The sequence below is a fragment of the Ahaetulla prasina genome, chromosome 4 (genome assembly GCF_028640845.1).
Source record: "Ahaetulla prasina isolate Xishuangbanna chromosome 4, ASM2864084v1, whole genome shotgun sequence".
Lineage (NCBI taxonomy): Eukaryota > Metazoa > Chordata > Lepidosauria > Squamata > Colubridae > Ahaetulla > Ahaetulla prasina.
Window position 1 is genome coordinate 80,101,700 of NC_080542.1, and position 24,703 is coordinate 80,126,402.

Genomic DNA, 24,703 nt, shown 5'->3' on the forward strand with positions numbered 1-24,703 from the left:
CTCTTTAGTTTATAGTGAACCCAGCAGCGAACAACAGACAAACCCCTCTTTATATACAGTTCAGTCGGAGGCAACAGCCAATCAGCAACGTGCTATTTCCCGCTCTAATTTCCCTCCAAAACTCTTAAAGATACATTACACTCCTTCCCTCCCAGAAAACATTTTACCCCTATTTACATGAAATTAGCATCTTATTTCTCTACGTAGTCACGCAAGTAGACTGGGCGTCTCCTAACTCTTTCGGACCTGCGCAATTCATTCTCTGGGAGTGAGTCGAGCTGGCCGGAGGGACTGTTTGTTCCTCTCAGCTCCTCCTCTAGGCCATCCGGCCCTGGATTATTTGCAGAATCGTTCCTGCTCTCTTCAGGAGGGACCGGTTGGTGTCGCTGGACCTCATCGCACTCAGATAAGTCCCGCGTTTGCCCCGGGTTTGAGTCAGCTGTGGATTCAAACATTGGATAGTCAGGGCCTGTTTCTGGACTTGTGATTGTTCTTTTTCTTAATTGATCTATGTGGCGCTTCCAAACCCGGCCATCCTCTATCTCTACCCGATACGATTTGGGTCCGGTTGTTTCAAGGATTGTCCCCTTTACCCAATTTGGGCCTTCTCCGTAATTGTGTGCCCATACTGGACTTCCCACTGTCATTTCTCTTGTTTTACCGTTTGTCCCTTTGTACCCGTCTGGGGTGTAGTTTGGGTTTAACCGGTCTAATGGGCACCTCAGCTTCCTGCCCATCAGTAGTTCTGCTGGGCTGCGGCCAGTTGCTACACAGGGGGTTCTGTGTTGCACTGCTAGGAAGGTGTCAATTTTTAATTGCCAATTGCCTGGCCTGATTCTGGACAATGCTTCCTTTGCACTCCGTACGAAACGTTCTGCAAGGCCGTTCGTCCCAGGGTGGAACGGCGCCGAGAGGACATGCCGGATGCCCTCTTCTGCCAAGTACCCTTCAAACAGGGTTGCTGTGAATTGAGGGCCGTTGTCGGAGACTAGGGTGTCTGGTAACCCGTGGGTTACAAATAGGCGCCGCAGGACTGGGATTACGGCCTCGGCTGTCATGGATCTCATAAGAATGATTTCCAGCCATTTGGAATCGATGTGGATCCTAGACCATGGGCCCTGGGGATTCTCCCACTCCCGAGTTGGGGCCGTTGGTGGTAGTGGTCTGGACTCCTGGCAGGCTTGGCATTTTCCTACCCTGTCGCTAATCTCCTTGTCCATCAAAGGCCACCACACATAGCTCCTTGCTAAACCCTTCATTCTCACTATCCCAGGGTGGCCCTCGTGCAGGAGTTCCAAAACTTTTTTCCGCAATTTCTCCGGGATCACCACTCTATCCCCCCAGAGCAGACACCCTCCTTGAGCCGACAACTCCCCGCGTTTCTTTACATATTCCTTAAACCGCTCGCCCGGCGCAGCGGGCCATCCTCTTTGCACCCAACCCATTACAGTTCTGATTGTAATGTCCTTGTAAGAAGCCCGAGCCACCTCCTTGGAAGTGACTGGACCCGAGTCCAAAGAGTCAATTAGCAGGACGGGTGCGCCCGGAGTGGGGTCTTCGATAGTCTCTGGTAGTGGGCATCTGCTCAAAGCGTCTGCATGCCCTAACTCCTTTCCTGGCCAATGCAACAATTTGTACGAATACGCAGCCAGAAAGATAGTCCATCGGGTCAGTCTAGGCGAAAGTGCCACGGGCGTTGGGTGGTCGCCTGCCAACAGGCCTAGTAGGGGTCTATGGTCTGTGACTATTTCGAAATCACGGCCAAATTCATATTCATGGAACTTCTTTACCCCGGAAACTATGGCCAAGGCTTCTCTATCTAGCTGACTATAGTTTCTTTCAGCCGATGACATTGTTCGGGAGTAAAATGCTATAGGGGCTTCTGTGCCATTTGGCAACCTGTGGCTGAGCACAGCCCCCACCCCGTAGGGAGACGCATCACAAACTAACACCAATGGCAGCGTGCCATTGTATTGAATCAGTAAACTATCGCTAGACAGAAGGTTTTTTACTGCTTCGAATGCCCTAGCTTCCGCCTTTCCCCAAGACAACACAGCTGTCTTCGTTAGTAATTTGTGGAGCGGTTCGGCTATGGTCGCCTTATTTTTTAAAAATACCGCGTAAAAATTGACCAGACCTAAGAACGCCTGTAACTCCGTTTTGTTTTGGGGAGCTGGGGCCTTCCTGATTGCCCTAACCTTGCTCTCCGTGGGGTGGATTCCTTCCTTGTCTATCCGATAGCCCAGGAATTCCACGGATCCTACCCCTATCTGGCATTTATTCAGTTTGACTTTGAGACCGGCGGACCGGAAAATGCCCAGAACTTTTCTCAACCGTACCCCTAAGTCTTCTAGATTTTCGGCGGATACCAGTACGTCATCAAAGTACGGTACCACCCCGGGGAGTCCCTGCAATAGCCGCTCCATTAGGTTCTGAAATAACCCTGGAGCCACACTAACCCCAAACTGTAACCGGGTGCATTTAAAAGCACCCCTGTGCGTTACGATCGTTTGTGCTTCGGCTGTGTTGCTATCTACGGGTAACTGCTGATAGGCTTGGGCCAAATCTAGCTTGACGAAGACCTGGCCTTACCCCAAAGAGTGCAGTAAGTGTTGTACTACTGGGACGGGGTAGGCACTCTTCTGCAATGCTTTATTAAGCGTTGCCTTGTAGTCAGCACAAATCCGGACCGACCTGTCCGGTTTGATCGGGGTGACTATGGGTGTCTCCCACTTTGCATGGTCAACTGGCACTAGTATTCCCTGGCTTACTAGTTTGTCCAGCTCCCGGTCAATTTTGGGCTTCAGGGCGAACGGGACCCTCCTAGCCTTTAACCGGATAGGGGCAACCTGTGGGTCAAGGTTAAAGGAGATCGGGGTCCCCTCATACTTGCCCAAACAGTCTTTGAAGACGTCCCCGAACTCCTTCATTAGTGCGTCCTTTAGGTCGACGTCGTTCCGGAAGACTCCGGTCACTCCCATGCCCAATGCCCGGAACCAGTCCAGTCCCAACAAGCTCGGCAAGGTTCCGTCGACCACGGTGATGGGCAGGGTCTTGTTGTGTTGTCCATACTTGACTTGGACGGACGTTACCCCTCGGACGGGGATGCGATTTCCTTGGTAATCTTGTACCCTTAGTTTCTGTGGTTGCAGCTTGCGCTTCGCGACGGCTGGCAAACATTTCACGAGAGTGTCCCAGGACATGATCATGATCAATGAACCGGTGTCCACTTCCATTCGGCACGGCACCCCTTCAATGTGCGTTTTAGTAAAAATCTTTTTTTCAAGGTGCGTGGCTGCTTGGCCTACTCTCACGGCAGTCTGATTAAGTTTTGCGCCTTTTTTGAATCGACCAATCACGGGCCTCTTCATCGTTCCCGCGCTCTGATTGGTCGGTTTGAATTTTTGGCAGGAAGGTTGGGGCGCTCGACAGGCCTGTGCTATGTGCCCCTTCCTTTCGCACCGCCGACAAGTCGCATCCTTAAATTTGCAGTCTTGTCGTTTGTGTTGTCCCCCGCAACTCGCGCATTCGTCCCTGTCTTCTTTCCCTGGCCTCCCGGTGTGGAAGACTTCTTCCTCTTCCTCGCCGTCCTCTTCGGCCTGGACTTCCTCATTGTGGACCGGGGTTGTTTTCGCCCCAGCCCCCATCGCGATCGGTGTTTGCAAGGTTTCTGCCGCTTGGGTGGACATCTCGTGAGCCCTGGCCTCGTCCAAGGCGACGGCCAGTGTTAGGTTGCTTCTGGACAGCAGCCGTCGCCGCAATCGGATGTCTCTGACCCCGCAGATGAGTTGGTCGAGTAATGCGTCTTCCAAGTCTCGGTATTCGCAATGGTTAGCGGCTTTTCTCAGCGCTGCCATGTATTCGCGAATCGATTCGCCCTCTCATTGCATCCGTTGCCGCAATTCGAACCTTTGAACAAATTTTGAGGGCGTCGGTGCGTAGTGAGCCCGAAGGGCGGTCTGCAGGGTTTGCCACGGTACCGACTGTACCGGCGTTGGCTCCGAAAGCGACTCTGCGGTGTCGAAAACTTCCGAACCGCAGTGGCTTAGGAAGTATGCTCTCTTCCTGTTGTCGGAGACCCCCTGGAGTTCGTTTGCTTCGAGGAAACACTCGAAACGAGCCATGTATGACCCCCATTTTTCTTTGGCTGGGTCGAATGGCGCTGGCGGTGTATAGCTGGACATCGTTGTTATCCGCCCTTATTTTGCTGGGTTCGTTCCTGGCGCTCTTTTGCCTCGAGATCCCACCTTCGTCGCCAGTGTTAGATTCGGGCAATAACGAGGCAGGAGACCAGATGAGTGACAACAGCTCTTTAGTTTATAGTGAACCCAGCAGCGAACAACAGACAAACCCCTCTTTATATACAGTTCAGTCGGAGGCAACAGCCAATCAGCAACGTGCTATTTCCCGCTCTAATTTCCCTCCAAAACTCTTAAAGATACATTACAACTATCACTAATTGCGTTTGTCTTGTTTCAGTGCTTGGAAGGGAACTCTTTTTTTAAAATTTATTTTTAGTCCAAAACTGATGGTGGTTCCTGGATTCAGGCCAAATTAACCAAGAAATTCTTCCATAGCTTCCATATTTATTAATATTTCCTGGGAAATTTCTTTGTACCATAGTAAATAAGAATCTGGAAATATTCAGGAATAGAGATGATCTTCATCCAGCTTCCATTTGAAGCAAAGGTTGCAGCTGCTGCTGGAAGCTATTTTTTTCTCCATGTTAGTATCAGAAATGTATCTGACTGAAAATATTGAGGTGACAAGATTGAAATAGCTGCTGAAGTTGCAGATGGTTTGTTTATTAATGTCTTAATAGTCATAGGATCCCATCACATATGGAGAAGTACAGTGACTCTGTTCTATAAATCACCAGCTGCCAACTCATTCTGCTTCATTTTATAAAAAACAGTATTGTTCATGTGTCTCATTTTGGCATACTCAAGTTTTTTCACACCATCCTTCCGTATTGCGGATGAGCCTTATTTTTTTTTCTTTAGCAGCATTTACTTATCTTGGAAGCTCAGTATTCTTAGTTTCTTTTTCTTCATGATTGATTTCATGAAATTGGTAAAGAAGCCAACCCTAGCAGCTACTTAGCTATAAGATTGGCTGTTATTGGACTCATCAATGCTCCTCAGTCTCATGTAGTAAAATCAATAGCAATTACTATTCATAAATTAACATTGTCTATGAATAAGATAGTTTTGCTTTCTGATATTCATTTGGGGCCAACCATTGGAAAAATTAAACTCCAGATGATTGTAAATATAGCTAAAACTTTAAAACCAAATTTCACTGTGATTGTTGTTGACCTGTCTGATTCTGAGGTGAAAGGCAGTTGAGGTGAGCAGTTCCACAATATGGAACTGCTTGGCCAAATTGATTTCCAATTCATTATAAAATGAAGCAGAATGAGTTGGCAGCTGGTGATTTATAGAACAGAGTCACTGTACTTCTCCATATGTGATGGGATCCTATGACTATTAAGACATTAATAAACAAACCATCTGCAACTTCAGTCAGATACATTTCTGATACTAACATGGAGAAAAAAATAGCTTCCAGCAGCAGCTGCAAAACAGGCTCTTCAAGATTAGTGAGATAAGTTTGGTTTTATCTGGGCACGCACTTGGAGGACAAATAGTTCCTTTGAATATTGATCTTTATTTCATGAATCTGTTCTCTATTGGTTTATATAAAGTTGAACAAAACACATTGGTATATATCAGGGTTCTCAAACTCAATTTCATTGAGGGCTGAATAAGAGCTGTGATTGACTTTGCCCCCACCCCCAGGATGGGTGTGGCCAGGGTGGGCATGGCTGGGATGGGTGTGACCAGTTTCCACTGCTGCTGTGCTCGATCTCCTTGGCCAGGTTGCTCATGGTGTGTGCAGGAGGGTAAAGTGTGTGGGTCAGAGGGAGACCCACTCTCTCTCCTTGTAAGGAGAACTGGTTTTGTAACAAAAACATCTCAGTGATAGGATGGGAGACCAACAGAAAAGATCAGGAGGAGGGAACCAGGGGATGGCAAAAGGGCAGCAGAGCTGCTGGTGGCCAAGTGCTAAGGTAGAACTTCTCTCAGACCCTCACTCTCTCTCATTATTTCCTTCCTTCCATTTCTTTTTCTTTCCCTCTTCATTCTCCTTCCTTCCTTCCCCTCTTTCCTTCTTTTTCCTTCCTTGTGCTCTTCCCCTCTTTTTCTTTTTCTTTCCTGTCCCTTTTTGGTTGCTCAGATGCAAAAGGGGAAACATTTCTCGATGCCTTGTCGCCTTGTCACAAATGCCACTTTTGCTACCCATATTTTCCTGAAAATAAGACCTTGTCTTATATTTTTTTGCCACCCAAAAAAGCACCAGGTCACATTTTTGGGGGGGCGGAGATGTTATCCACTGATTCACCTCACTTGTGCGTGTCACTCCTGGCCTCTTTTTCGTTATCAGAGGTCTTCAGGAAATTCTTCATTTGGCAAGGCCACCAAGGATTTCCTGAAGGTCTCTTCAGACAATAACAGAGCTCCGGATTGATCCAGAGCTCTGTTACCGGCTACAGAGGCCTTCAAAAAAGGCCTTGCTGGCTGCAGCAAAAGAAATGGGCCGAGGTGGGCGAGGTCTGGCTGCAACTATCCGAAGGTAAGTAGTAGGGCAGCTCTACATCCCCCATCCCCACCTTAGCTTAATTTTTATCTGTGCACTCTGGAGTGGTTAGGGTCTTAATTAGGGTTTATTTTGGGGGTAATAATAATAATAACAATAATAATAATAATAACAACAACAACAACATTATTTTAATTTGTATACCGCCTTTCTCCCGAAGGACTCAGGGCGGTGAACAGCCAAATAAAAACAACAATCAAATACACACAATACAGATAAAACATTAGCTAAAAAACTTATTCAAATTTGGCCCAAATTTAAAATTCATTTAAAATCTTAAAAAACTCATTAAAAATTTAAAAACCCATAAAAAACATCTTAAAATTCTATGCCAGTCCTGCGCGGAAAAATAGGTAGGTCTTACGCTCGCGGTGAAAGGTCCAAAGGTCAGGAAGTTGTCGAAGTCCAGGGGGAAGTTCGTTCCATAGGGTAGGAGCCCCCACAGAGAAGGCCCTTCCCCTGGGGGCCGCCAGCCGACATTGCTTGGCTGACGGCACCCTAAGGAGTCTCTCTCTGTGAGAGCGCACAGGTCGGTGGGAGGCAAATGGTGGCAGTAGGCGGTCCCGTAAGTAACCCGGTCCTAAGCCATGGAGCGCTTTAAAGGTGGTAACCAACACCTTGAAGTGCACCCGGAAGACCACAGGCAGCCAGTGCAGCTTGCACAGGATTGGTGTTATATGGGAGCTCCAAACAGCTCCCTCTATCACCCGCGCAGCTGCATTCTGGACTAACTGGAGTCTCCAGGTGCTCTTCAAGGGGAGCCCCATGCAGAGAGCATTGCAGTAGTCCAGGCGAGAGGTAACAAGAGCATGAGTGACTGTGCATAAGGCATCCCAGTCAAGAAAGGGGTGCAACTGGCGGATCAGGCGTACCTGATAAAAAGCTCTCCTGGAGACGGTCATCAAATGTTCTTCGAAAGACAACTGCCCATCCAGGAGAGCGCCTAAGTTGCGCATCCTCTCCATCGGGGCCAATGACTCGCCCCCAACAGTCAGCCGTGGTTGCAGCTGACTGTACCGGGATGCCGGCATCCACAGTCACTCCGTCTTGGAGGGGTTGAGTTTGAGCCTGTTTCTCCCCATCCAGACCCGTCCAGATTCCAGACACCGGGACAGCACTTCAACAGCTTCGTTGGGGTGGCCTGGGGTGGAGAAGTACAGCTGCGTATCATCAGCGTATAGTTGGTAACTCACCCAAAAGCCACATGATTTCACCCAGCGGCTTCATATAGATGTTGAACAGGAGGGGCGAGAGAATCGACCCCTGTGGCACCCCATACATGAGGCGCCTCATAGTCTATCTCTGCCCTCCTGCCAACACCGTCTGCGACCGGTCAGAGAGATAGGAGGAGAATCACCGAAAAACGGTGCCTCCCACTCCCAAACCCTCTAGCCGGTGCAGCTGGATACCATGGTCGATGGTATCAAAAGCCGCTGAGAGATCTAACAGGACCAGGGCAGAGGAATAACCCCTGTCCCGAGTCCTCCAGAGATCATCAACCAACGCGACCAAAGCTGTCTCCGTGCTGTATCCAGGTCAAAAACCGGACTGGAACGGGTCCAGATAGACCATTTCATCCAGGAACTGGGGTAGCTGGTGTGCCACCACACTCTCTACAACCTTCGCCACAAAGCGAAGGTTGGAGACAGGATGGTAATTACCTAAAATGGCTGGGTCCAGGGAAGGCTTCTTCTTTTTTTTTTTAAATAAAAAAGTTTTATTTCCATTTTCCAACAACCTATTCAATATACAATCTCTTATTCAACATTAATCATTAACTTTCATTCATTACTTATTCAAACTTGCCCAGCTACCACTTCCTTCCTTAACACAACCTTTCCTCCTCCCTTCTCTACTTTCTTCTACTTTCTTCATCCTTCCTCTCCTTCACTTTTCTACTTCCTCTCCTCCTTCCCCACTCTTCTCTTCCACCCTTTCTAACCCTCTCTCTTTCCCCTTTCTTCTTCCTCTCCTTTCCCCTCTTCTACCTCTCTCTTTCCTACCTACTTTCTTCCTTCGCTCTCTCCTCTCCCTTTCCATTCCCTTCTAAAATGGCAGCTGAGCAGCCTCGATTTCATTTCAAATTATTTCTATTTCTTAATTACATATCTTCAATCATCCCTTTACATTGATACTTCATCTCCCCCCCTCTCCCCCCTTCCCCTCCCTCCCCCTCCCACCCCCCGAGACTTCCCAGAACAAAGTACAGGGTATAAAATTAACAATCATAAATTAAAATACAACATAAGTCATAATCCATAGTCACTCCTCTCTCTAAGACCTTAACTCCCCTTCCAGAAACAAAAAAAATACATTCTTCTTCCAGTCCATTATATATCAGTCCATTCCACTCCTAAAACCGTCAGAATCTTCCAATTAAATTAGTATTTCCCGTTCATCAATAAAATACATAGTTTTTAATATCCAATCTTCATCGATTAAGACCAAATATATATCAATCCATTCCACTCCTGAAGTCTTCAGAATCTTACAGTGTTTAATATCCAATCTTCATCGATCAAAACCAAGACGATATTCCATCTTCCAGTATTCATCAGAAATTCTTTTATAATATACCTTTCTTCCTTAAACAGTCTCCCAAATATAATTCATATTTCCAACTTAAATTCTTAAATTTTTATCCAATCTCCAAAAATAAACAATATTCTATCTTCTCATATCTTTAATATCACATACATAAATCAAATAACATTGCTAATATTAATATTTCTTCAATTTACCTTACATATGTCAAATAACATTATTAAAATTATACCTATAACTTATATCCAAAATATATCAATTATAACAATTAAATTCTATTTAACCAAATACCAACATTACATCCATAATCCAAATTCATAAATTTTTCTATCTGTCCTCCAAAATTAAACAATATTCCATCTTCCCATTCCTTTATACCTCACATATATCAAATAGTAACACCTTATACCCAAAATAGATCAGTTATAAAAATTTATATATATATATTAAAAAAAAACCCATCAAAATCACATCTTAAGCATTCTCCTTCCCCTTGTCTTCTATCTTACACATTTTCCACCATCTACTCACCAATCAGCTTAACATCTAACAATAAAGAATTTCCAATCTTTAATATATTGGTGTAAAAAATCTCTTGTTTAAAAACTTATTAAGAAAAGATAAGCCTCCAAAAGTTCCTATAAAATTTTTTTTTCCATATTTGAACTGAAGAAGTTTCCAAGATTTTAGTAGTTAGTTCTGTTTGCTTAAGACTGTAAAATCTACCAAAAAGAGAAAAAAAAATTCAATAAACTTTTCTTATTAATCATTATGATAAAGAAAAAGGTAAAAAGAAAAAAAAATCATTAACAATTCTTATTCATTCCATTTAAAGAAGTAGCTTATTATGTTCTTCTTATAGGTTCCACGCCAGCAATTATAATAAGCATTTCCTTAGCTTTCACTTCCAATACACAAAATGCCATTTGCTAAAATCTTCTTACAAGCAAATGCCAGCACACTCCAACACTTTTAAAAGCAGTTGTTTTTAATTGCTTAATTGCCATCTTCTTTTAAACTTTATTTCTTGAAATTAAAATTAATAAAAAATCCTTTTAAATTTCTCTGCAACCACAGTCTTAAAATCTCTTCCTTTATCCTTTTCACTTTCCTTTGTATATTGCAAACGCCATTTTAAATCCACTCAGGTTGAAAGTTAGTTCAAAGGAAAGCTATTTAAGAGCCGAAGTTAAGATTTATTACTTGCAAATTCTTGCTAGTCCTCCTGCTTTGTTCTGTCTGTGTTGAGTTCTCTTTAAAAATAAATCTCAGCACAGAGATGGTCACTGCTTCTCATTCTGTATAAACAGAAGCACCCTGGGCACGGAGCTTCGTCAGGCTGAAGGGGAGCTCTCACCCTTCGATCCCCTGGTTAAATTCCAGGGGCTCCCGGGGAGCTCTACCCAAACCTGACCACTCTTCTCTCCCCCTTCTCCTGGGGGAAAGAATTCCAAACCATTTGACAGCCCATTTATGCTGTCAGGGACGGTTTGACGAAACCCAGGGCAGACAATCCCAAAGGAACGTCCACGAAGCCTGCGTTGCCAACCGGAAGTTGGTCCAGGGAAGGCTTCTTGAGGAGGGGTCTCACCACTGCCTCTTTCAAGGCGGAAGGGACAACCCCCTCCAACAAAGAAGCATTAATAATTCCCTGGAGCCGTGTTACCTTCTGTGTGGCCAGCACCAACCAGGAGGGACACGGGTCCAATAAACATGTAGTGGCATTAAGCCTTCCCAGCAACCTGTCCACCTTCTCGGGAGTCATAGGATCAGACACATCCCAAACAGTCTCAACAAGACGAGGCTCTGACGTCTCATCTGAATCTACCCAATTTTGGTCCAACCCATCCTGAAGCTGAGCGATTTTATCGTGCAGATACACACTAAAATCCTCGGCACGTCCCTGCAGGGGGTCATCCCGCACCTCCTGCTGCAGGAGAGAGCAGGTCACCCGAAACAGGGCGGCCGGGCGGTTATCTGCCGATGCAATAAGGGAGGAAACGTAAGTACGCTTAGCCTCCCTCAGTGCCACTAGGTAGGTCTGAATATATGACCTAACCAGTGTTCGGTCAGCTTCTGAATGGCTGGACCTCCAGGCACTCTCTAGGCGTCTTTTCCAGTGCTTCATCTCCCTCAACTAAGTAAGGCTTATTGTCAGCATTCCGGAAAACCCCAACTCCAATTAAAAACTCCGAGACAGGCATCTTCTCAAAATTCCCATTTATTAGAGTAGGTATACTGGCACAACTGGAAAAACCCGAATCTGAGACTTCCGGGTTTTCACTCAGAAAATTAGAATCCCAAATCCAGCCCCTGCACCCCTCAGTCCATCACATGATCCAATCACTATCCGTCCCAAATTGCCACCACTCCAACCACTCCTCCTCCAGATGCAGGAACACCATGACCTTGACCGAAAAAAAGAATGCTATTATGTCTAACTACAATCCCTCTACTAAATCCCCCCTCCTACTTTCCAAGCACAAGAAAGTAGCAGTAAGGAAGTTTCTGGTGTTAATATGGCTTCCAAAGCTGGCAAGCGTCCCACCCCAACCCGAAGGAAAAAGTACGCCCTTGAAATTAAAATAGACAAAACATAGAAAGGGGTTAACTCATTGTTCATAAACTCATTTAGCCCCCTCTCCCCCCTTCCAGAGGACCCTTTGGCTTGTCCGGGAATTTATCATGAGATTGCTTTACTAGAGTATCAGTATTCACATCCCAGCTTTTTACCCATGTAGCTTCTGACATAGGGTAACCTTTCCAGGGTACTAAGTACAGTAACTGACCCCATTGTAATCTAGAGTCAAGGATTTTCTTAACTTCATAATGAGTTTCACCTTGTACTATCATAGGTGGAGGGGGAGCAGCTGGTAAAGGTCTTAAAGTAGATCCTACTGCTGGTTTTAATAAGCTGCTGTGAAATACTTGGTGTATTTTCCCTAATGTTCGAGGGAGGCTAAGCTGGACAGTCACAGGATTAATCACTTTCACTAAAGGGAAAGAACCAATGAATTTAGGTTTGAATTTCTTGCTAGGTAGCCTCAATCTTAGGTATTTAGTTGACAAATACACTTTACATCCTATTCGAAAAGGCAGTCGGAGTGACCTGTGTTTGTCTGCCAGGCTTTTATACTTCTCAGTTGCTTCCACTAGAGCTTTCTTACTATTCTCCCACCCTTTTTGTAATGAGGCTATCCATTCTGTAAGGGACATAGAAGTTGGTGGTTCTCTAGGCAATTCGGGCATAGGCACAAAATTCCAAATAACACCAGTAGTTATTCAGAAAGGAGTCAACCCTTTACCATTTCTGTGAACAGAAATAAATCCGCCCAGTTTTCTTGTTGATAATTTACATAATATCTAATGTATTGTTCCACCCTAGCATTCGATTGTTCTGCTGATCCATTAGTAGTCAGGTGGAAAGCTGAGCTAAGCTGCTGATATGACCCAGTGGACCTCAGGATCTCCTTCCAGAACTTAGCAGTAAATTGGACCCCACAATCTGATATTATTATTCTTGGGACGCCATGTAGCCTGTAAAAAATCTTCACAAAAAGTTTTGCCACCTTTTTGGCAGAGGGTAGTCTGTTAGGGCAATGAAGTGTGCTTGTCTGGAGAATAAATCAATGACAGTCCAAATCACTGTATTTTCCCTGCTCTTCGGGAGTTCGACGATAAAGTTCACTGCAATCTCTTTCCATGGTTTTGTAGGTCGGTTACTTGCTGGAGAAGACCAAGGGGTTTCTCCCGTCAGGATTTCATGGTGGCACAGATAACACAGCTTTTTATATAGTCCTTTACTTCGGGTTTCATCCTTGGCCACCAGAATTGCCTTCTAACCAAATGGAGGGTTTTTAAGAACCCAAAGTGCCCCCCTAGTCGAGAGTCATGACTACATTTTAGAACTGGCAGTCTCATGCAGCTGGGCACATAAATTTTACTCCCTTTCCAAGCCAACCCCTCCCTCAGCATCAAGTCCATTTGGTTTTCTTTGAACCAAGTATCATCTGATAGCGCAGATTTTAGCTCTGCTGTCAATTTGTCTTTGGGGAGATTGGAATGGAGTCTGGTTTGTGCTCTAGTGCGTGCTTGGGCTCCCTCACATCCAGAACATAAAATGTTTCAACTTCAAAAACAAGAACAGTTTTTCCCCCAGTTGTTCTCTCTGTAATAAGTGATTGGTTTAATTTAACGGAGGAAAGGATTTTGAATAGAGAAGGTTATGATTTATTATATGGTTGGCATGCATATTTATTATACGATAAGAAGGTAGATAAAGCTTTTAAGAATCATGTGTTGAGAATTGCTCTTTTGCGTGTTTGGAAGAAGTATTATTATAAGTTAAATTATAAAATTCCTATATTGGCGAGTCCCCGGCACGCAGTAGAGAATATTAGTATAGAACAGGAACAAGAAATGATTACTTACAAAGAACTTTTATATAATGAAAGGGGAAATTTACAATTAAAATTTTTGCATACATTAAAAGAAGAAGGGAGGAATTACACGTGGTTTCAATATGGGCAGTTAAAGGCTAGATAGAAAGAAGATCAGAAAATTGGTATTCAAAATGAAGAAAATTTGGTAAAACAAATTAGAAATCAAACCCAGGGGCATATAAAGAGATTGTATAATGTGTTGGTAGAAATAGATTCTGAAAGGGACTTGATAAAGGATTGTATGATAAAATGGGCGCAGAATATTCAGGAACCAATAATGTTGGAAACTTGGGAGAGAATTTGGGTTAGAAATGTTAAATTTACGCAAGCACAGAATTTAAGGGAAAACTTTTATAAGATGTTTTATAGACGGCATTTAGATCCTAAGAAACTATCATGTATGTATCCAGATATGCAAGCGAAATGTTGGAGATGCAATTGAGATGATGCTACATATTTTCATGTATGGTGGACTTGTAAGAAAATTAAATCTTTCTGGATAAAAATTTGGTGGATTATGCAGAATATTTTGATATTTTGAAGAAGAAGATTAAGTTTCAACCACAATTTTTCCTTTTAGGGATTATGATGGACTATACAGTAACTGATACTAAATTGATATTGAACTTGATAACAGCAGCAAGATTACTGATTGGACAGTACTGGAAGAAAAAAGAACTACCCACAATAGAAGAATGGATATTGAAAGTTTCTAATTTGGCGGAGATGGCCAAAATCTCAGCCTTTTTGAAAGACAATACTCAAGAAAAATATTTAAACGAATGGAAGAAATGGATTGACTATATTCAAAATAGATATCAGACTAAGAGATATCAGACTGCCTTTGAATGAAGGACTTAATTTTTGACTTTAAAGGAGGAAATCAGGATATGTGAAAGAGAAGGATTATAATTGTGTTAGACTTTAAAAATTTAATGTGTGAATGTTAGTTTTTTGAACTATACCTTGTGTTTGCTCTGGGACATCTGGGGGGGAGGGGGGGTTTTGAGGGAGGGGTGAGGGAAGGGGGATGGGGGGAAACTTATTTCTTTTTGTAAAACTTTTCAAATAAAAAAAAAGAACAGTTTTCCCCCCCGAAGGCCATCACTGCTGAACAAATAATTGCCTCAACACTGTCAAACTATTTACTAAATCTGCACTACTATTAATCTCATCGTTCCCATCACCAATATCTTTCCACTTATGACTGTATGACTGTAACTTTGTTGCTGATAATTCTTATGATTTATATTGATATTGATTGTTCCTGATTGCTTATTTGTACCCTATGCTTATCATTAAGTGTTGTATCATTAAGTGTTAAATTGTACCCTATAACCATCATTTGTGTTGCAAATGTTGTACCTTGATGAAGGTATCTTTTCTTTTATGTACACTGAGAGCATATGCACCAAGACAGATTCCTTGTGTGTCCAATCACACTTGGGAAATAAAAATTCTATTTTATTCTATTCTATTCTGGTTGGGGTTCGGAGATCATAGCATATACTATCTCTTCTCATTGGCTGTCAAATTGGGGTTTCCTGGACAAAGCATCGGCCAATAGGTTCCTGAAAACTGAAAAATCAATTTAATAAATTGAAAGCAGATTGGACAAAGAGGTTTTGTTTGGCTAATGAATTGTATTTTGAAAATTTGAGTTTTGTAGCTGGGAGTGCAAAGTTGAAAGAAGAAAATATATTGATATTTTAAAGATTATTTTAAGTCAGGGGTGTCCAAAGTTTTTTGAGTGAGGGCCAAATACAGAAAAATAAGCAAAGGCCCGGGGCACGGGGGGGGGGGGGATTTTTTTGTACCAGTTCTTTGGGCGTGGCTTATTTTGGGGTGTGGCTTGGTGGTCATGTGACTGGTGGGCGTGGCTAACTGCTCATGTGACTGAGTGGATGTGGCTATGGGCATAGAAACTACTCAGAGGGCTAAAAAAAGTAATTTTTGACCAGTCCTCACACTTATGACCATCCTCACATTTATGCCCATTGCAGCATTTTTAACAACCACATCACTCATTTCACAACTGCTTCTCTTCACCACGGTTACAAGATAGGGTGCAAAATGTAAAGATAGTTGTAGGTGTGAGGACCAGTCAAAAGTGTGAGAACCTGTCAGAAATCACTTTTTTCAGCCGTCTGGGCAGTTTAGGCTTAAGTATACTATATGTGTGTGAGTTATATATATGTGCATGTGTATCTCTATGTTTGTGTACGTGTGTGTTTGTGTTATGTTGATTTTTAATGTAATATTTTTAAATATAATTATTCAGAAAGGCATGCGGCTGGACAACAAACAGTATATAAGCCTAGTAAATTCATGTGTGGCCCGGGCCACACACAAGAGGTGACATATTGACACATGACTAGTATGTGTATTTCTAACTCGCCTATAATGTGAAGAACATTGCTCTCAGTGGGAGCAGTGATGCTGTCCTTTGGATTGAAGGATGGCTGGGATGTCAGGAGAAAGTTTGGTGGTTGAGACACGAAGGACTTCACAGAGATGGCTATCAGTCATTCTGGATCTCAGTCTGCTTTTGTTCTGATTTAACAGAGAAAATGTTTGTTCACATATGTATGTTGAGCCGAACAGGCTCATCATTCTTTTTGCGTGGCGTCTCATCAGAGGAAACTTGGCATGATCCAAACTCTGATAGAAGTCAGGGAGGGAGAGAAGCTGATGTTGACTCTTCAGAGAATCATCACATTGCATTTCAATCAGTTCTAACTGCAGACTCTCCTCCACTTCTTCTGCATCCACCAGGAAGGGGGTCGAGAACAGCTTGATTTGTTTTTCAATGACAGAAAAATCTTGAAAACGCTGGTTGAATTCTGTCACGAGAGATGTAATTACAGAAACATATTTCTCCTTTTAGCAGAAAGGTCTGCCTTTGGAAAAGCAGACTTGATTTCAGACAGCGAGGGAAGTGTGCAGCATTAAAGCTTCAGAGTTGTGTCTCAAACAGGCGGAGCTTTACACAGAAGGCTTTCATGTGCGCATACAGGTGTGACACCAGCTGTTCTTTGCCTTGTAGGTTCTTGTTCAGTGTATTCAGATGATGAGTAAGATCAACTAAAATGCCAGGTCTGCCAGCCACAGAGGGTCACTCAGTTCATGAAGAGGTCGGTCCTTCTCTTTCAAAAAATTGTCGATTTCTGATCTCAGCGAATAAAACCGCTGCAGCACAGAGCCGCGGCTGAGCCAGCGCACATCAGAGTGGTAGAGTACATCCCCGTATTCAGCATCCACGTCAGATAAGAAAGCTTGAAATTCCCTGTGGTACAGTCCTCTAGCTCGAATTATGTTGACAGTTTTTACAACAGTGTTCATCACATCGCCCAGCTGCACAGTCTTGGCACACAGTGCTTCTTGGTGGATTATACAGTGCATCCTAACAGCCTCACCTCCGCTCTCTTTTACCTTGACGCACACCATGGATGCCATTCCTTTGCGCTCACCCGTCATGGCCGGAGCTCCATCCGTTGTTACTCCACAGAGCTTGTCCCATTTAAGCCCCATCTTTTCAACTGCCTCTGACACAGCGTCAAAAATATTTCCGCCCGTCGTTGTGTCTTTTAGGCTCATCATATCAAGCAGCTCCTCCGTACAGCAAAAATTATCATCGACTCCCCGCAAAAAAATTAAAAGCTGTGCGGTGTCTGTGGCGTCTGTGCTCTCATCGCATGCTATCAAGTAAAAATCAAAAGCACAAGCTTTCTCTCTCAGCTGAAGTTTCAGGTTAGCTGACAAGTCCTCGATTCTCCGCATCACTGTATTTCTGGATAAGGTCACGTTGTTGAAATCCTGCACTTTTTCCGGGCACATTACTTCTGTGACTTTGATGAGGCGCTGCTTTATGAAATCACCGTCTGAGAACGGTTTGCCATGCTGGGCAATAAGTTTTGCGACTTCATAGCTTGCTGCTGTGGCGTTTTCCTGTATTTTGTTAGCACGAAATAAAAACTGTTGTTGAGCTTGCAGGCTAGCTGCCATTTGCTTGAATTTCTGTGCTCGTTTGGCACCTGTGTACGATGCGTAGCTCTGATGCTTGGTCTCATAGTGCCGACGGACATTATACTCTTTCATCACGGCAACATCTTCATTGCAAATCAAACAGACACACTTTTTGTTGATTTCTTTAAAGAAATATTCATTTTCCCACCGTGTTTGAAATCTTCTACACTCACTTGCTATCTTGCGTTTCTTCGGTGCTGCCATTTCGGGTGACTCGTGGTAAATATTTAGGACTATATCAGAGGCCTGAAAACCTGGGACATTACAATACAGATGGATACAGTCAGTCTACTAAAAAGCAACAATATGTGGATATCATCTTCATTTAAGGGGGGAAAATGTTTCATATTCATTCATCTTGGCCAGGGGTGTCCAAACTTGGTCCCTTAAGACTTGTGGACTTCAACTCCCAGAGTCCCTCAGCCAGCAAAGCTGGGAATTGAAGTCCACAAGTCTTAAAGAGACCAAGTTTGGACACCCCTGATCTTGGCTTTTGTTTTGTATTTGGTATGAACTTGAAACTCCCTTCATTATTCCCTGCCCAAGGGGTGGAGGCGAGAGGAGCCTCACCAGGCAGCCCGAGGAAGGCGAGGCTAGAACTGCTGGGGTCGGGCACGGCCAGCAGCCACTTTCCCGCTTGCCGCTGCCTCCTCCGCCCCCTCCCTTCGTTATTCCCTGCCCAAGGGATGGAGGCGCGAGGAGCCTCACCAGGCGGCCCAAGGAAGGCGAGGATAGAACTGCTGGGGTTGGGCACGGCCAGCAGCCACTTTCCCGCTTGCCACTGCCTCCTCCGCCCCCTCCCTTCGTTATTCCCTGCCCAAGGGGTGGAGGCGCGAGGAGCCTCACCAGGCGGCCCGAGGAAGGCGAGGCTAGAACTGCTGGGGTCGGGCACAGCCAGCAGCCACTTTCCCGCTTGCCACTGCCTCCTCCGCCCCCTCCCTTCATTATTCCCTGCCCAAGGGGTGGAGGCGCAAGGAGCCTCACCAGGCGGCCCGAGGAAGGCGAGGCTAGAACTGCTGGGGTCGGGCACAGCCAGCAGCCACTTTCCCGCTTGCCACTGCCTCCTCCGCCCCCTCCCTTCATTATTCCCTGCCCAAGGGGTGGAGGCGCAAGGAGCCTCACCAGGCGGCCCGGGGAAGGCGAGGGTACAACTCCTGGGGTCGGGCACGGCCAGCAGCCTCTTTCCCGCTCGCTGCCGCCTCCTCCGCCCCCTCCCTTCGTTATTCCCTGCCCAAGGGGTGGAGGCGCGAGGAGCCTCACTAGGCGGCCCGGGGAAGGCGAGGGTACAACTCCTGGGGTCGGGCACGGCCAGCAGCCTCTTTCCCGCTCGCCGCCTCCTCCGCCCCTCCTTCATTATTCCCGCCCATGGGAGGAGCCATGAGCCTCATGGCGAACCACCGGGCAAGCACCGGGAGGTGGCCGAAAAGGGCCATATTCATTATACTTTTAGAATTTGCTGCGGGCCAATAAAAACTGACCCGCGGGCCGCAGTTGGCCCGCGGGCCGTAGTTTGGACACCCCTGTTTTAAGTGAATTGCAGTGCCATTTAGTGGTGACAGAGAAAATTAAATAGACATAAAGGAGAGGATGAGAGTGGAATGACCTTGGACAATGTTTTGGAAACTGACAAGATTTTGATAAGAAGTGGTCTTGTGATTTTGTAACAGAAGGAGGGGGCGGGGAAGAAGAATGAAAGCTTTTGTAAACTACTAGGATTGAGATGTCTTGTTTTTTTGGAATAGTTGTATTTTGGATTATTATTATTTTCTTTCTGCTTTTCCCTTTTTGGTTTTTGTTTTTCTTTTCTGGTTCTTTGTTCCTGAATTTAAATTTTTGTGATTGGTATGGTTTTTGTCTCCCCCCCCCCATTTTTGTTAATTTTTCTTGGGAGATCATATTTTACACTTTCTCTATTTTTTATTGTTTGATGGGATATTTTGAGTGAAACCTTGATTTTGGAATTTTTTATTGGTGAATTTTTATTTTTGTACTGATCTGTTTTTTTCCTTTTCTCCTTTTTCTATTTTTTCCTCTTTGGCGTTTTGGATTGCTGGTTTGTTTTTGGTTTTTTCTTTCTTTCTGACATAGCCGCCCTACCTTTTTCTTATATGGATTAAACCTATGTAGATTAGGGTATCAAGAATCTGAAGAATTTGATTGATATGAGAACAGATCTGGAATTTGAATTTGGAATATAAATAAAGAGATAACTGGAATTTAAGAATTGGTTTATTTGGATTATAAATTGGGTGGTGTGATTTAAGAGACAAGATGAAGAAAACTACACAACATCACCATCAATATCAACAGCATCGGGTGTCACAGGACAAAAGACAACAGAAACTGCATCACATCAAGAGAAAATCAACACGGAATTAAAAAATACGTTACAGACTATACATGAAGATCTTAAGACAAGATTAGACAAGGTAGATGGGAGAATGGAAAAAATGGAAGGAAACATGGAAAAAATGGAAGGAGAATTGAAATAAGTAAAAGAGATGATAGGAAAAAATGAATAACGATTGCAGCAAATGGAAGAAAAAGCAAAGGGAATGGAGAAAAATATTGAAGAGATGGACTGACAACCACTGATAAAAATCAGGAAAAAACAACTATAACCCTGGAAATGGATAAAGTTGATTATTATTTAAGATTCCAAAATATTGAGGAACAAAAGGGAGGAAAATCTAGCAGAGAAAATTGCAGAGATATTAACAGAAGTAATGGAAGAAAGCAAGGAAAGGATCAATGAGATATATAAGGTACAGCACGGAGACAGCTTTGGTCGCATTGGTGGATGACCTCTGGAGGGCCCGGGATAGAGGTTATTCCTCTGCCCTGGTTCTCCTTGATCTCTCAGCGGCTTTTGATACCATCGACCATGGTATCCTGCTGCGACGGTTGGGGGGATTGGGTGTGGGAGGCACCGTACTTCGGTGGTTCTCATCCTATCTCTCCGACCGATCGCAGACGGTGTTGGCAGGGGGGCAGAGGTCGACCTCGAGGCGCCTCCTTTGTGGGGTGCCACAGGGGTCGGTTCTCTCGCCTCTCCTGTTCAACATCTATATGAAGCCGCTGGGCGAGGTCATCAGTGGTTTTGGGGTGAGTTATCAACTGTACGCGGATGACACCCAGCTGTACATTTCCACCCCTGACCACCCCAATGAAGCTGTTGAAGTGTTGTCTCGGTGTGTGGAGGCCGTACGGGTCTGGATGGGGAGAAACAGGGTCAAGCTCAACCCCTCCAAGACTGAGTGGCTGTGGATGCCGGCATCCCGGTACAGTCAGCTGCAACCGCGGCTGACTGTTGGGGGCAAATCATTGGCCCCAATGGAGAGGGTGCGCAATTTGGGGGTTCTCCTGGATGGGCGATTGTCCTTTGAAGATCATTTGGCGACCGCCTCCAGGAGAGCTTTTTACCAGGTTCGCCTGGTCCGCCAGTTGCGCCCCTTTCTAGACCGGGATGCCTTATGCACGGTCACTCATGCCCTCTTCACTTCTCGCCTGGACTACTGTAACGCTCTCTACATGGGGCTCCCCTTGAGGTGCACCCCGAGACTTCAGTTAGTTCAGAATGCAGCCGCGCGGGTGATAGAGGGAGCCACTCGTGGCTCCCATATAACACCGATCCTGCGCAGGCTGCACTGGCTACCTGTGGTTTTCCGAGTGCACTTCAAGGTGTTGGTTACCACCTTTAAAGCGCTCCATGGCATAGGACCGGGATATCTTCGGGACCGCCTTCTGTTACCACATGCCTCCCACCGACCGGTACGCTCTCATAGAGAGGGCCTCCTCAGGGTGCCGTCAGCCAGACAGTGCAGGCGGGCGACCCCCAGGGGGAGAGCCTTCTCTGTGGGGGCACCTACCCTCTGGAATGAGCTTCCCCCAGGACTTCGACAACTTCCAGACCTCCGGACTTTTCACCGCGAGCTTAAAACATATCTATTCTTTCGAGCAGGACTGGCCTAATAGGGTTTTAAATATGGATTTTATTGGGGTTTATTTTATATTTCGTATTGTATTTTAAATTTAGGCTATTGGAATAAGTTTTTTAAAATATTGTTTTTATTGAATGTATTGTCTTTATTTTATCTGCCTTGTTCACCGCCCTGAGTCCTCCGGGAGAAGGGCGGTATACAAATTAAATTATTATTATTATTATTATTATTATTATTATTATTATTATTATTATTATTATTATTATTATTATTATTATTATTATTATTATTATTATTATGTGCACACAAGATATGTGATGAGAAACAACTTATCTAGAGAAATCCATGTTAGATTCACTAAGAAAACATTGAGAACAGAGATTTGCAAATGATGAGAAATGCAACGATAAAGCACAAAGGGAGAGAAGTAGTGGCACTGAAACAAATTCCAAGAAGAGTGAGAGACCTGAGAAAAGAATATCAATTCCACACAAAATGTTTGATAAAAAGAGGAATAGATTTTAGATGGCTGATTCCAGAAGGAATATTGGTGAATTGGCAACAGCAAAGATACAGATTAGATTCATTAGAAAAAGCAGAGTTATTTTATGAACAACACATAGGTTTTCAAGAAGAAGAAAGATTGAGAGATGAAAAAGGAATGACAGGAGGAAAAAAAAGAGCAGCCAAGGAAGATGATTTCAGAACAAGAAGAGAGAGCGATAAGAGAAGAAGCAAGAGCGAAAGAAGTTAAAGAACAAAGGGAGATAAGAATGGGTAGATCATAAGATAATCATAATAATCATAAGATGGCGCCGACGAAGGCTGCCTCGGTGAAATGCTCTCTAATTGTTTCTTTATTTCTAATTGTTCTCTGTGACTCACTACGGATTTCCTACTCACGAGACCATCTGCTAAAAATTAAGGAACATTTCTTTAAGGAGCAGCTTTCTTTAATCTCACCCCCGCCTGTCTTTACAAACACGGAGGAGATTCTAACACAGGAGGAGGCAATTCCCACGGAGCCATGGATTACTAAAAAAACCAAACGACGGAAACGAAGGAAAAGAGGTAAACGATCTGGGATCTTAAACAGATTAAGAAGTCGCATTAAAACTCCTCTGCCTTCAATTTTCCTAACAAATATACGCTCACTTGCAAATAAGATGGATGAAATACTCCTCTTAAACAAATACTATTCTGATTTTCGCAATTCAGCAGTCCTATGCTTCTCTGAAACCTGGTTAAATGAATCAATTGAAAATAGCAGCCTGAACATTCCAGGATTTCAAATTGAACGATCAGACAGGATTCCAGAAACATCTGGTAAAAAGAAAGGAGGAGGCTTATGCCTATATATTAATTCAACCTGGTGTCAAGATTTTAACATAATTTATAAATTCTGTTACAACAATTTAGAGACTCTAATTATCAACTGCAAACCTTACTATTCGCCTCGTGAATTTTCCTCATTTCTTCTAATTGCTGTTTATGTCCCACCACAAGCCTGTGTAAACAAGGCATTACGAACTCTAGCTGACCAAATCATGGAGGCTGAAGCCAAACACCCTGACTCACTGGCCATTGTTTTGGGAGATCTAAAGAAGGCAAACTTAAGGAAAGAACTACCAAAATACTTTCAGCATCTCAATTGTCCCACCAGAGGCAAGAATACTCTAGATCACTGCTACACAACACTAAAAGATGCCTATCGGTCTTTATCATGTGCAGCTGTAGGACACTCTGATCATTGCATGATTCAACTTGTACCTGCTTACAGGCAAAGACTTAAAGCCATAAAACCAATAATTAAATCAGTGAAAACCTGGACGGAGGAATCAGAATTAAAGCTACAGGTATGTTTTGACTGCACTGATTGGAATATTTTTAAAGATACCTCTGCAGACCTGGATGAACTCACAGATACTGTAACATCATATGTCAGCTTCTGTGAAGACCTATGTGTACCTACAAGGAACTTGCGAATACACAGTAACAACAAACCTTGGTTTACACCTAAACTTAAGCAGCTACGACATTCCAAAGAGGAAGCCTACAGAAAAGGTGATAAAATGCTGTACAATCAGGCCAGAAATGCACTAACAAGGGAGATAAGAGCAGCAAAAAGAAGCTACTCTGAAAAGCTAAAGAATCAGTTTTCAGCAAATGAACCAGCAAACATGTGGAAAACTCTTAAAAATATCACCGGCTATGGCAAACCTCCTTCCCAGGCTGAAGGTAATCAACAACTGGCAGATGACCTGAATGAGTTTTACTGCAGGTTTGAAAGGAAAATACAGCCACCTATCTCCACAACCCCCATCTCAGACACACCAACAACAGCCAAGCCTCCTACAACTGACCCCATTTCATTGGGTTCATAACCCCTAGTGATCACAGAAAAGGAAGTGCAGGACCTATTTCACAGACAAAAGCCAGGAAAAGCTCCAGGCCCAGACAAGATAACTCCTTCTTGCTTAAAAGTCTGTGCTGACCAATTGGCCCCCATCTTCACCCATATTTTCAATAAATCACTAGAGATGTGTGATGTTCCTTCTTGCTTCAAACGCTCTACCATCATCCCAGTGCCGAAGAAGCCCACCATCAAGGAACTGAATGACTACAGACCAGTTGCTTTAACATCTGTCGTCATGAAAACCTTTGAAAGGCTAGTGCTTTCCTACTTGAAAACCATCACGGATCCACTGTTAGACCCCTTGCAATTTGCATATCGAGCAAATAGATCAACAGATGATGCTGTTAATATGGCTCTGCACTACATCCTACAACATCTTGAGTCTCCAAAGACCTATGCAAGGGTCCTTTTTGTAGACTTTAGTTCAGCATTCAATACCATCATTCCAGACATTCTTCTAACTAAGCTAAACCAGCTACAGGTACCGGAACAGGCTTGTAAGTGGATCACAAGCTTCCTAACAAACAGGAAGCAGCAGGTGAAGCTAAGCAAGATCACATCAAATACCTGTACAATTAGCACAGGGGCCCCCCAAGGCTGTGTGCTCTCCCCACTTCTCTTCTCTCTGTATACCAATGACTGCATCTCCAATGATCCATCAGTTAAGCTACTGA

At 44.1% G+C, this 24,703-nt stretch overlaps 2 protein-coding genes across 4 annotated transcripts in view; both read left to right on the plus strand.

The window, feature by feature from the left end:
• GLB1 (galactosidase beta 1) overlaps positions 1-24,703 on the plus strand; it is a 210,845-nt gene that overhangs the window by 10,484 nt on the left and 175,658 nt on the right. The gene's annotated exons all lie outside the window — the stretch shown is intronic.
• Positions 4,657-5,468, plus strand: TMPPE (transmembrane protein with metallophosphoesterase domain). The gene is given in 4 exon segments (XM_058183995.1): positions 4,657-4,704; positions 4,706-4,796; positions 4,799-5,095; positions 5,098-5,468. Coding segments are annotated over 4 exon segments (687 nt in total). The 3' UTR covers positions 5,349-5,468.